We start from the raw sequence: 14,842 nt of genomic DNA, 5'->3' as shown, positions 1-14,842 counted from the left end.
TTACTGGGCGCATGTGAACACCGACAGTATGGTATAAACGTTATACGAGATCTGATTGGGTGTTAAAATCATCTCTCAATAATTGTTCAATATGGAGATTTTGGATAAACAAATTAATGTTGTGTATATTAGTTTTTATTGTTGTGATGGCAGAGAAAAAAGCAAGTTTATAATATTGTAGTGACTTTTTAAATAGTTTTTAAAAGCGACATGTACGTAATAATTGTAAATGTTTCATTATCCTAATAAAAAATTTCATAGGTACCTAGCTATTTGGAAAATTTAAAAAGAACCTACCAAAATAGTATGTAATGCTTTGATTTACATAATTTGATAACCATCAAAATTTCTATCAATATTTACCTAATATAGTGTTGTCTTACTTTGTTTTGTTGTATTTTAATATTTCTTTCAATTATAAGTAATTTTAATTCAAAATCAAAATAATTCGGTTAAATTCAGAACCGTCAAAAGTTTAATCCGTTTAGTTAGTTGATCTTCGCACATGATGACACGTGGTCTCCGTGGGTAAAAGTTTAAGGTGAATGAATTTCAATACTAACTGCGCTGATAAGCGGGTTCGAACCCCAATGGAAACTTTTATTTTTTTATACATTTTATTATTGTAAGTTTATTTATTATATAATTTTTTTCAGATAATATTTATTTAGTTAAAATTTTTTCTACATTGTTCAGAAATAATTTGTGGCTGTGTTTGTTTGTGTGTGTTTTATTGTTTTATTATTTTAATTTTTGGCACTGCTTTAATAAAAAATTTTTAGAAGTAGTAAGTATTAAAATTAGTTTAATATTTAAATAAAATATAAATAAACTGTTTAAAGTATATTAATTTCGTTGAAATCATATAATAGAAGTATAACTTCTTACGTGCGTACACAAACATTCTTTTTTTATTTTAGATTTTAATTTAGTATTTACACAGTCATGCAAAGGTTTACGCAATCTTATTTTTTACGTATACCGGGTTTAAGAAAAGAAAGATAAGTGGTTTTACTCTTTAACATGTGTTTTAACTGAAACGAAACTAAATTAACAATAAAAAATATACTTTAAAAACAGAAAGGCACATAAGGTAAACAGTTCTTATCGACACCTACAAGAGTTATTTGTCGACCAGGTAAGCGGTATGCACAGCGCAACATAAGAGAGACGAGATGGTTTAATGGAGGCTCTGTGATGTTTTGGGGTGGAATTTCCTTGAGAATAAGTCCGGATTCTCCTACGTGGAGTCTCTTTAAATAGCAAGAGATACAATACACAGATTATTTTTTTAAATACTCTGTTCCTTTTGCACTTTATGTGGGAAATAATTTACTCGCATATCGCTAGTTAAAACACATATTAAAGAGTAAAACCGTTTGGTTTCTTTAATATTTAAGATATCAGAGAAATTAAAAAATAAAATATTTCCAAAATATGATACATACTACAACATGATATCGATGTATACCCACCTTTGTGCCTTTTTCTCCCTACGAGGTGGCTTAAACTTTTGTTTCGGTTAAAATACATGTTAAACTACAAAACCGTATATTTTCATTGTTTCTAAAGATATCAGGGACATTCAAAAAACAAAATGTTCACAAAACATAAGACTACAATATTATTCTGATACTCATATTTCTACCTCGTCCTCCCTACAGAGTGTGGATATTTAACATAAGACAGTGCCGGATTAACCATTAGGCAAAGTAGGCAGTTGTCTAGGGGCGTAGGCCCCAAAGGGGGCCTCGCGGGGAACAAAACGAAAAGATGTTGAAAGATTCAAATATCGCGCAATACCATAAAAGTTATGGTGGACGTATAAAGCTACATTACAATGCATACTTTTGTTCTCATAGAAAGTATATGCTGTGGGAATACATCGCTAATGAATGCCCTTTGGTAGAAGGACCAGTACTACAGATGGAAACAAGAATCAAAAGTGAGCAAAAAAACACAAGAAAAATCAGGAGAAAGAAAAGATCCTTAATGAAAATCTAAAACAGAAGCAAACAATTTATTCCTGCTTCACAGTCATTTTGGGTTATTTCGCAACAGGCGAACGGACATTTTCAAAAATAGAAGTTATTAAAAACGGAGAAACCTAGGTTTCTTAACGGGTCTCATAGCTTGGGTTGCCTAGGGGCCTTAGGATTCTTAATCCGGTACTGCAGAAATATTTTTTTCTTCCACCCGGTATAAGTACAAAAAAGAAGTTTGAGTAAACCTTTTCACAACTGTGTAAATACCAAAGAAAAATCTAAAATAATAAAAAAATTAGCGGAATCCGTTAATCTGTTCACAAAAAAATCAGCTATGAAAATGAGTATAATTTTCATATCCCTAACTTTTGACGAGCAGTTTATATGAGTGAGCTTAGTGACTATTCAGTCAGTACAGAAGCACGAGTGCGCTAACGGGACACTATTAGTTTCTCACCTTCGTTGTCTATATCATGTGCTAGACTTAACTCTTTGAATTAGCGTTTTATTGGACCAAATTCTTTTAAAACGTACAATTTCCTCTATTTAGAACACACTTTGACGGTTTAAAGATCAAAGCCAATTTTTCCAATAGAAAATATCCCGCCTGTGAAAAGATTTTATATCCCTGAAAATGGTACATTTTCATCCATCCTTTGCGATGTTTACTTTGGTGGACGTAAAGTAATTGAAAAGTTCTTTGTCGGAAAATGGGAACGTTATTTTCTTTGTTATAGAGGCGGTAAAGAGCCTTGGAGTAATAGGAAGTCATGAAAATTGTCATTTTATGGATATATGAAACCTGGTGATGTTCCGTAACAAGATATAACGAGATTCGGAAAATCTTATACGCCTTTGTGAATTTCCTTTTAATCAATAATTTCAAGCTTGTATTGAAATGAGAAAATTATTTTTTAATTTGAGAGTTTCTCAAAAAATAAGTATTTCTTTCTTAGGTATTGTTTTTTATATTGTACTGTATAAAAAACTTTTAGCTTTAAAAAATGTTTTACTTCGCAAACAAGTTAATTATTAGACTAGGAACAGGTATAGGTGTTTGCTAATCATTTTAGGCACGATAAGAGCCTATAAATTAAATAGTAGAACCTAAAAGAAAACGTATGAACACTGTGCCGTCACTTTTTAGTGGCACATGCGTCGACAGAGGAGCATAAAACTTTCCACTTATGGACAGGATAAATAAATTAAAAGCTACCCTCTCTCGCTCCCAGAATTCCTTTTTTTTTTTCATTTAAGTTATGTGATTAAAAAATAAGTCTCAGCGTAATTTTGATCCAACACCCCCTTCCCCCTTACACCACCATCAAAAACTTTATATTTTGTTTTTATTTTTTTAAGTGGGATGGTACGGTACTATTCGATAGATTTTTCAAAAACATTTTGAAAGTGTATTTTGCAGTTTTTCGATCTGATATTCATTTTGCGAAATATCGCGGGGTTTGTATTTAAAATTTTAAATTTACCCCCCACCCCTCTCCCTGGGGCTTATATTTAGTACCATTCGATAGATTTTTGAAAAATATTGAAGACGTATCTTTTGGTTTTTCGATCTGACGTTCATTTCGCGAAATATTCGCTTTTTCTTTGTGAAATATTTTGACTCGCCCATTTCCTTACGCCCCGCTCAAATCGTCAGATTTTTTAAATATACACTCTTTTGCATGTACTTAACTTACCTTATCTTAATCTGACAATTTCGACTATTTTTAAGGATAGATTCCCTGTGTTAAGAGTCAATATATTTATGGTAGAGGTACATTTACATGGCACAAGGTTTCTCCCCATTGGGGGAGTGCAATTATAACGAAAACATGCATTGTTTCGGAAAAATTCAAACAAGCTTATATTTTTCTAAAACTTTTTTTGTTAGTTTATATATACATGTTAAAGTAAAAAGCTCTACTCGCAGATTTGGCCGCTAATTGTTCATTAATTGTTTAAACAATAACAATTGTTTTGTATAAATAATTTTAAAAATATCGAAAAATTCATTATTTTACTTCGATCAAATATGTTTCTATTTTGTTTTGATTATGCTGAATCCGAATATGGTATTGCAATTTGAAAATTTTTATACAGAAGCTCTTATACAGTGTGTCTGCGTAGCTAGGAACCACATGGAAAACTTTTTTGTTATCAATTTTACGAAAAAAAGTTATTCTTAATAAAATTCTCTGGAGAGTCAAAAATCTAAAACTCAATCATCACATATCAAATTTTATCAATTTTATACGAGTTATGTCAAAAATATGAATTTCGTTAAAGAGTAATGTACCTTTATATTCCAGAATATCAAAAAATGTTATTATGAAAAGTTGTTTGAAATTAGAAACTATGTCTAAATATACAGTTACATCATTCTAATCGAAAAAAAAATTTCAATTTTTTCTCAAATTACGGATACTCATCATCATTTTATTACAATTATGATAACTATTTTATTATCACTTTTACGAAAAAAGTTATTCTTTATGAAATACTATCCCTGGTCTAAAATCAAAGATACAGTCATCAGATATCAAACTTTTTTAATTTTATACGAGGTATGTAAAAAATATGAATTTTTCTTAAGAGTTAAGTGCCATTATTATTCACAATATTTTAATTAGAAGGATGTAATTGAACACTAAAACAATTTTTTTAATTCCAAACCACTTTTCCTAATAACAATTTTCGATATTGTGAAATGTAAAGGTATATTACTCTTGAGTGAAATTCATATTTTTTGACATACCTCGTATAACATTAATTAAATTTGATATTTCATGATTGCATCTTAGATTATATACGATGGAGAGTATTTTATAAAGAATAACTTTTTTTCGTAAAACTGATAATGAATAAGTTATCAATAGGTTCCAAGTTACGCAGACATACTGTGTATAAGAGCTAAATTTTTTTTTGCTGAACATTTATTATTGTTAAAGCTTATTATTAAATGTACTTTAGGCAAGTTTTACAGAAAAAAGTTTTGATCACTTTGTATAAACATTTTTTTTTGCTGGTAATTTTCGGTTTTTGTATTACATTTTTGTTATCTTTCTTAATTTTCTTAAAAAGAAATAGTTTATTTCATTTCTAAAGTAAAATAATTTAGTGCATTTTAAAGATTACATCCTAAGCTTTAAAAAAGCACTTATAAAACTGTAATAGATCTGCTCAAACTTGAGTAATACCATCTTAAAATGGTGATAATTCTATAAAACTACGAAGATTTCAAAAATTACAATTTTTGAGACGTCATATCATTTGAATTAAATTTTTGAGATTTTCTTTGATTTAAACATCATTTAGTAAGATACTTGAAAGGTAAGTTGTGCTAAATTTAAAGTTTTATAAGAAAAATTGTACTACTTACACATTTTTAAATCATTTTTAAACAAAAGTCATGTAAGGCTCACTTTCCGCCCCCACCGTACTTATACCCATACATTTTACTTCTTTTTATTACAACCTTAAAATAGCTTAATTGTTCTTCTTTAATGTTCAATTTGTGAAATTTCATTTGGTCCATCAGTTAAAGATTTACATTAAAATAACTCAACCGTGCACTTCGCCATACGCTAGTTTACAGTGCGCCAATGTTTGTGAGAAGGGTGACTTTAGCGTTATAAATAAAAAATGATTGAAGATACAGATTTAATTTTAGAAAATTTTCTGAATTTTTCAATGGTCAAGTTTGGTCAAGTCAGTTTTTTTCTAAAATTTATATTTTCGGAGTTATTTCAAAAAACATCTAATTTCGTAGTTCATTTGTTTAATAAAAAATGAAGCACCCACTTCTCGAGTAGAACTTTTTGATATGTTGGTTATTAAATATTTCTTAATGAAATTACAAAAAGTTCTATCTTGTTTAATTTTTTCCGAAGTGAAAATCTATATGCACTCCCCTACATGTGATAATCTGAAGCGCTCGAGTAACTGCAAAAATCCCCGCTTGGGCTACCCTACCATTAGATTTCCCTCGTAAAAATAAGCAACAGCAAGCAGAAAAAAAACAACAGACAATATAATGTCTCACTGTTTCTGTTTGTATAACGCAGAGATTCTCCCCAATATTTGTGGCATTCCTTAATTTCACGTTCATTTCTATTCCCATCATAAATATAGTAATTAAAACTCAAAAATTGTTACTTTTAAAAATAAGTTTCTGGGATATTCAAGCTTGTTTTCGTTAATATTTTCATGCCTCATTTATCATTTTCTAAAAAGTTTAAAGTTTTAAATTCATTGGCTCCTTTATCATCGCTACTTACACTAGTTTAATATCTAAGACATTGAGCGCGTTGGACCGAATAGATTGCTCATAAATTAAGGTGTTGAAGCTGAAGCTGAAAGGACTTTGACTTCACACAACAACAATTTTGCCGAAGTGGAGAGTCATTTACATCAATTAGGTACTAATTTTAGATGATTAGTTAATGCATAGTTTAACAGCAGGTAATTAATAAATAAAAGCTCTTTTTGGATATTATTTAAAAACGATAATTTTGATACACAACATTTGGCATGGTACAGTGGTTTTTTCAATCAGGTACCTACTAGCCTAGCCTCTCTGCCCGCTGGCGCCACTATCGCAAATGAAGTGCACTGTCATTTAATGCATTCTCGTAGAGGGCTAATGTCAAAATTTCAGCGCAATCCAAATTATAGTATTGTTGTGATTGCGTTGTGGAAGTTTCCACCGATTTTAATAAAATGGAAAAAGAGCAATATTGGTCGGTGATTTGATTCTTGTATATTTGGAAGGGAAATCACGCAGCGAAATCAAAAAGCGCTTGGATGCTATGTACGGTGACTCTTTTCCTTCGGTGGCAACTGTCAAAAATTGGATTAATGAGTTTCAACGTGGTCGAACGTCGGTTTTAGATGAGCCATGTGTAGGTGCCCTAAAAATGGCTACCACGGAGAATAACGTGACAAAAATCCACGATCTTGTATTGGCAGACCGCTGACTAAAGGTGTGCGAGATAGCTGACACAGTATGCATCTCAATAGACCGCGTAGGTCATATACTGCATGAAATTTTGGGCATGACAAAGCTGTCAGCGCGATGGTTGCCGCGTTTGCTCACTTCAGACAATAAGCGCAACTGTGAGACCACTTCAGAGCAGTGTTTGACGCAATTGAAGTGTGATCCAAAGGAGTTTTTACGTTATTTCATAACCCTCGACGAAACATGGATTCACTGGTATACACCAGAAACCAAGAAACAGTCGAAAGAATGGACAGCACCCGGCGAACGTGCTCCGAAGAAGGCCAAGACTGCCCAATCGGTCGGATAGGTGATGGCCAGCGTTTTCTGGGATTTACAAGGTGTGATCTACATCGACTGCTAGGAAAAGGGCAAAACGATCACAGGGCCCTATTATGCCGAATTATTGGGCCGATTCGACGCCGAATTGAAGAAAAAAGGCCCCATTTGGCAAAGAAAAAAGTGCTCTTCCACTATGATAACGCACCAGCAGTGGGACTCTATAACTTTTATAGCGAAAGCGTAAGCAAGTCGTAGCGAAGCGTAGCAAAGCAACGGTTCAGTTCGAATCGTACTCTGTATTGTGCGGCTTCGCTTCGCTACACTATCGCAATACTCTACGAACTGGACCGAATTGAAACGAACGATTGGGTAAAAATTAACGACACAGCACGTCGTTTCAAGATTTTAGAGTTCTGTAATAATTGTCTTGTTCTATGCCATAGATAAACTCCGTCCTGTGGAAATGTGATGTGATTCTACACATTTGACAGATTTAACTAACCTATAATTCCAAAAAAGCATAAGGTAAACAAAAACAAGTGTTTATTGTTGAAATTAAATAAAATGTTGCCTATAAATTTAATAATTTTCGACGAACAAGAACGTAGGGATCAGTTACGGCTGCTTCGTGAAGAAGGTAGATTTTTAAGGGATAGAAGTGATTATTTTGGTTTGCCGGATTTACGATTCATAGAGTTGTTTAGATTAAATAAAGATTTATTCCATTACCTTTTTAATGAATTGCAACCGTTGATGGATAACATTATATATATTTCTATGTTAAAAAAATGTATTTGTGAAAACTGAAAACTCAAGTACACTATGTATTTGTAAACAACAACGGCCAAAAAAACGAAACGTGGTAAAAAACAACCTCAAAACCAAGTAAAATTGTCAATTTCTTCTTTTAATACGTCACTCTAAGCGCTAAACGTGGTGAAACGAAACCACAAATAATCACGTTTCGCTTTACTTCCGAACTCCATTCGGTGTTGCCGGCGTCATCCGACAGCAGTTTACAGAGTATAACTTGATGAAAGCGTTCGGAAATCACGCTTACGCTTTCGCTATAAAAGTTACAGAGTCCCGGTACTGCTCACACCTCCGCAGTCACCATGGCCAAATTGGTCGAATTGGGCTACGAACTGTTGCCCCATCCACCGTATTCTCCATATATGACCTCGTGCGACTACTATTTGTTTCCAAACTTGAAAAAGACACTCGCTGGGCAGAAATTGAAGTCGAATGAAGAGGTCATCGCCGCCACGGAAGCCTATTTTGCAGACTTCGAGAAAAGGTAATTTTCAGACGGGTTAAAGAAGTTGGAGCATTGCTGGTTACAAGTGTATCGAGCTAAAAGGAGACTATGTAGAGAAATAAATTGCCACTTTTCCAAAATTTTCCTTTTTCTTTTGTAGGCTAGGTACTTATCGGACTGTCCACTATTAGTGTAATGTGTATAGTGTGTGTGTTGAGTAAATGTCTTGTTACTTAGCAAAGTCGTAGGTCATTGTCTTTGCAAAGAGACGCTAATTGCATCCGAACGTCTGCGGTCCCTCCGACACAGCATTTAAAATAGAGGAAATAAGCATATAATATTTACCATGGTATTAAATGATATGCTTTCAAATCGAACAGACAAAACAAATATTGGCAACAGCAAAACTGTACTTAAACAGTCAGCAGATACTAAGAAACGTGTCTTATAAATTCCTCTAATTTTTACGATAATATACGTTTCTTATAAATTCCTCTAATTTTTACGATTTTTCCTCTAATATCTCATTTCCTTTCCGAAAGTTGCACTTTCCCGCACTAGTGCGGGAAAGTAGGATACCTTGTACTATGGCTTTTTAATATATATTATAAATCAACTAACTTTTTATTAATATCTTAATCTAAATATTTGCTAATCTGTGCTTTTCACTTTGACAAGCTGAAAGATGTGTGTCACAATAAGTGGGATCAATGTCACTGACTGATTTTATATAAAGACTTGAATTTTATATGTAAGTATTAAAAAATATTCTTACGAATATCACACGACGGTGAGAATAAATAAGAAAATAGTGCTTCATTTTTTCTCAAATTTGTTGTCATTGGACAATAGCCACTCGAGTCCTGCGGGCTCTCGTGTCTATTGCCAGACAACAAATTTTCGAAAAACTGTCGCATTATTGTCAAATTATTCTCACTCTCTTGTGATATAAAACCCGATAATTTTTGATAATTTCCCGTCGTCAAGTATTACGTCAGATGCCCTTCGTTGCTACGCAAAAATACATTCAGTGACATTAATGACAATTAATGTTTTACAACTTGTCACAGTGAACACCAAGAAACAAGTTTAGCAAATATTCAGGTAAAGATATCAATAAAATATTAGTTAAAATGATTTAAAAAGACAGTTTTATTCATGAAATAATCTTACCGAATTACTCTCGAGCTCTTAAAAATTATCGATTTGTTTGACCTCGTGACACTTGGCATAATTTCACTTCCCTTCGGGTCGTGAAATTAAAACTGAAAGTGTTACTCGGGATACAAATCGATAATTTTAGAGCTGTTGTGTATATTCACCACTGGATGAATACTGACTGTGTCACTTTTTTAACACTCACATGTATTGTCTATTATTTATACTAAAATATATCGAAGCGTCCCGATTTACTTGTTTAAAAACAAAAACCGAAACTAACCTTTTTTCGAAGCATGGAAACTATCCTGAGGCGGGATTTTTTCAATCTGAGCGCTGAGCTTTGATCTCGGCAGGATCGAACGATCGTTGTTGATTTTCTCGACTGCGTATCGAAATGCAATTTCCTGCTTATCGTCTGCCGGATGGAAAAGGCCACCTGCAACAAATATATACAATCAAATATGAATTAGAGTTCAAGCTCCGGAAGCAGGTCGCCAACTTTATTTTTGCTGTAGAGCAGAAGATACTTATTTGAATTTCAGATATGTTACAAACAAAGTAGACTTTCTGTTAAAATCCATAAAAGTCTTGTAAAAGATAAACATTGTTTCAATATATTTATTTGCACATTAAAAATCCTTAGATACCTGGGAAACCTTAGATATATTTACACACAACCAAACTTATATCGAATCACCATGTATTTCAAAGCAATATTTATTTTTTTTTGAAAAAGCTTGTTACTGTTGCGAAGAATAAAGGTTTTTATTTAAAATAAACATATTTATAAGACGGTATAGGTTATTTGCTTGAGTTGCAAATTGAACGAAAATAAATAAACTAACTTTTGCGTCAAAAAACGAAAATATGCCTCATGTAGGGTTATACAAATTACAACGGGGAAAGATTATTGGTCTTGTGGAGCAAGTAATGTTCTCAGAGGGACATAGCTGTAGAGCTAGGCGTAACACAGGGCGTTCGGTCCAAAACCTATCTGGGTAACAGGAACTAGGAAAGCTCTAAAATAAAGCAAGGGAAAGTCACCAAAAAGTAATAACGGCTCGCCACGATCGTTTAATTGTCCAATCAGCTGGAAGACACCCAACCATTTCCCACCTAGAGCGCCAAAGGCAGATTTTGGAAGCTACAGGTGTAACTGTTTCAGTTGAAACGATAAGAAGAAGAGCTCTTGCCAAGAAGTATACAGTAGAAGACAGTTAGGAGTTCCCGAGTTATCCAGGCAGCACAAGATTGATCGCCTAAATTGGTGTCTTCGTCACCAAAACTGGAACATTGGGAATTAACAAAATGTGCTATTTTCAGAAAAAGGCAGGATTTGTGTAAAATCAGATTGTAGCGTTTACTTTACACTACCCCTCAAAATTTTCTTGGCTACGCCTATGAATATGGATCGGTATCATCGGATCGAAGCGCCGATCGTTGATCGTATCCGAGAAACAAGTCAGTCTGGGTTCTACGACTGAACGAACAACATCGCTTAGAATTTTAAGGTGGCATCTGAGTTTAAATAAAGAACACGTGGAAGCAAATAATAATGGAAGATAACATCAATATCAGTTACAGCAACATTGGAAGTCTTGAGTAAATACCAAAAAGGAAATATCAACAAATTTAAATATAAGTTTCAACCAGTAATGCCGGTCATTATAAAACTCAGGTAGGTACCAATTTATCTATTTTGATAATATCCGTTTCATATCTGTGTATCCTTGGTATCATTATTTTATTTCCGTAAGGGAAGGGTAAAAATCATAGTTTTTACGACACCGCCATCCATTATCATATCTTTTTATGATGGTAGGGGAGCAAAGTATGCTAAATGTGCAGTCACTCGAGCGTTATGGGGACCTATTGGGTTGTAAAGAGTAGGTCCTAAAACCAAAAAAAGTTAAGTAAAGTTTTCCATTTTAGTGGGCGCTTGCCATTTTTAAATTTAATTTTCCATTTCCAACAATGGTTTTTTTCGATTATAACGCCATCTATGCATAATTCGAAAAAATGTTTCGAATAAAAGTTACTTATTTTTTCGTAGGGAATCCAAATCTGCAATAAAAAATGGGGGCTCCTATTTAAGATTTTAAAGTAACCCCCCACCCCATCCCCGTAGGGGGTCGTGTTTGATGCTGTTCGATAGATTTTTCAAAAATATTAAATAAGTGTATTTGACAGTTTTTCGATCTGCTGTTCACTTCGCGAAATATCGCGAGATTCGTATTTAAAATATTAAATTTACCCCCCACCCCTCTCCGTGGGAAGTCGTGTTTGGTTTCATTCAATAGATTTTTAAAAAATATTGAGAACATATTTTTTAGTTTTTTGATCTGTCATTCATTTCACGAAATATTCGCTTATTTCTTGTGAAATTTTGGGACTCACCCATTTGCTTACGCCCGGCTCACCATTTGCTTACGCCCGGCTCAAATCGTCAGATTTTTTAAATATACACTCATTTGCATGTACTTCACTTACCTTATCTTAATCTGACAATTTCGAGTTTTTTTAAGGATAGATTTTTTTTTCGGTCCCCCCTTAACGAACTCCCCTGCTTTAAGAGCCACTATATGGTAGAGGTACATCTGCAGGGCACCAGGTTTCTCCCCATATGATAATCTGACGCGCTCGAGTAACTGCAAAAATCCCCGCTTGGGCTCCCCTACCATGAAGATAGCAGTTGGTTTTTGTCAGTTTTATAAAAACTATAAAAACCTGTAACCTTGTAGGACCTCTTTAGCATGCGCAGATGACAGAGACAGGCAGCAGAAAGAAGATTGACAGTATCGTGTCAGAAATTTTGACATAACCTAATGTATTTATTTATTTTTTTGAGGACACAGTAATGTTTTGTTTGATCTGTCTGGTTTAGTGGATCTTTATTGTTGCAACCATCATTACAGAGATATACTAGAAGGTTCATGTGTTATTTTCTTTTTTAGATAGCCACCTTAATTATGGGACCATCTCCTACTTTGGAGTACGCAATTTTGCATTGTTTTTGAAAGACAAAACCATTACTTGATTCCACAGCTACCAATATAGCAACTGTTTTGGCTACTATCTCACATCAATCCATCCGTTTTATATGTGGCAGTTCATTACCTTCTGATCGAGGATCATCTTGAAGAGGACTTCATTGGACAACAGTGTGTTTTTGAAAAGATAACAGTGGCGTGCTGGCCATATAAATGAGTCGGTGCAATCACCGAGAGGCCGCGGCCTCTTGAGGCCGGTGAAATAGGTTTTCACAAAAATTTTTAGATGTAACAAAAAATATTTTTTTAATTTCTAATGGGATGTTAATTTTGCTAATAATATTAATAAAACATTAAAAAAAATTATTGCTACAGATAATATTATTTATTTTCATACATACGAGTATATTTACGGTTTTCCAATTTCCTTCAAACATGTATGTACTCTGCAGAATTAAAAAATGGAAAAACGTTTTACTCATTTTTGACCGAATTATTGAAAGTATCTGATCAAGACAAATCAAATCGTTTTATGATTATATAAGCACTCCCCATCCTAGAAATTTTGATACAATAAAAAAATGGTATATCTTTGATGGCATTTAAATCATTTACTGAAAAATTAAGAGTTTTATCCTACCATATCTGCGACTGCAATTAGAGAAGAACTCATGGATTTTGCTGATAAATGATATCGTGAAAACCTCACCTCCGTGTGGCACTAAAAAGTGTAAAGATTGTACAGCTCTTACGCTGTTTTGCATAAGTACAACTTATATCAGTGTGCTTATCCAAATTTAAATAGTATAATATAAAGCATTTATTAACTCTTTCAGTGACACAAGTATCTTGCGAAAAAAGCTTTTCAATATTGAAATACATAAAAAATCGGCTAAGAAGCTTTGTATGAGCCTAAAAATGATGAAATAATCGACGAATTTGCTCAAAAATCTATTTTAATGTGGAAATTATTGATCGAGAGTTCAGCAATTATTTTATAAAATAATTGCAAAAGAATATTTAGATTACGTTGTAATAACATTTTTAATATTGTTAAATTAAAGTATTTGCACTGTACTTGTATTTGTACTCTCTTGTATAATTGATTTACTAAAATGCAACTTAATACATAATTGAAAAATTCTTAGTAGTAATTGCACAAGAGCTCTAAAATTCTATATAAATTTTAGAGATCGAGTGCGATTTGTTGAGATTATTTCATGAATAAAACTGTTCAAAACCAAAATTTTATTGTAATTTATTTATGTACGTACAAATTAGTACAATAATTAAACACACAGTTGTTATAAATATTTGACGGTTGAAAGTCATCACTTTTATAATTTTTAAAACATTAATTGTCATTAATGTCACTGAATGTATTTTTTCATATCAATGAAGGGCATCTGACGTAATATACTTGACGACGGGAAATTATCAAAAATTATCAGTTTAATTTTTATTTCTGTAGCTTTCTATTGGTCAGAATCTCCTATGAATCAAATAATCAATTTTATTTTACTTGTACCTTAATTACATCAAATTCATATTATATTTAGTTAGGAAATTATGGTTTCTGCCTTACAATATTGTCATACATGTCAATTATTATTTGTAAGATTTATTATTCTTAAATGAAAAAATATAGCAAATTAAGAAAAAAATCATTGAATTCAAAGTTTTATGTTTGATTCAACAATAATTTATATTTTTGTTTTTTTTTGTTTTTTTAAATACCGAATAAAACATACTGATAATAGAAGGTAAAATGAGGATGGGAGGCCGCTTTTCTATAAAATCACCGGGCCGCTTGAAAAGTTCCAGCACGCCACTGAAAGATAAGGCTATATTTTTTTATTGTTATTTAAATTCCTAATAACTTTGATTTTTGTGTACTTTTTGTAAACTGCTCTATATCGATATAAACCAGGTACATTTTATAGTTCTTTGTAAAATAGGGAAGGTTTGTTTTTTTTTTCTCTTTAAGAGAGTTGGATTTCAAGTAACAGGTAAATAATTAATGATCAATAATAATTCTAAATAAATTCAGGCATAAAATTTAATAAGAAAGTAAATACATTATTACAAGGATTTTCACATTTAAATATTATTCAATTTATATATAAAAGTCATTGAATTTTTGCTTAGCGTAGTAGTGGTTTTTTTGGAT

The 14,842-nt window shown here is 32.5% G+C and overlaps 1 protein-coding gene across 2 annotated transcripts in view; it reads right to left on the bottom strand.

The window, feature by feature from the left end:
- Window positions 1-14,842, bottom strand: part of LOC114349529 (glutamate receptor ionotropic, kainate 2) — a 599,640-nt gene that overhangs the window by 442,859 nt on the left and 141,939 nt on the right. For both annotated transcript variants that reach the window (XM_050643108.1, XM_050643113.1), the window contains exon 3: window positions 9,963-10,118. In XM_050643108.1, the coding sequence (XP_050499065.1) occupies window positions 9,963-10,118 (156 nt within the window). The remainder of the gene's footprint in view (window positions 1-9,962; window positions 10,119-14,842) is intronic.

Source organism: Diabrotica virgifera, chromosome 1, assembly GCF_917563875.1.
Source record: "Diabrotica virgifera virgifera chromosome 1, PGI_DIABVI_V3a".
NCBI lineage: Eukaryota > Metazoa > Arthropoda > Insecta > Coleoptera > Chrysomelidae > Diabrotica > Diabrotica virgifera.
Note: the sequence above shows the minus strand (reverse complement) of the source record. Positions and strands in the feature narration are given on the sequence as shown.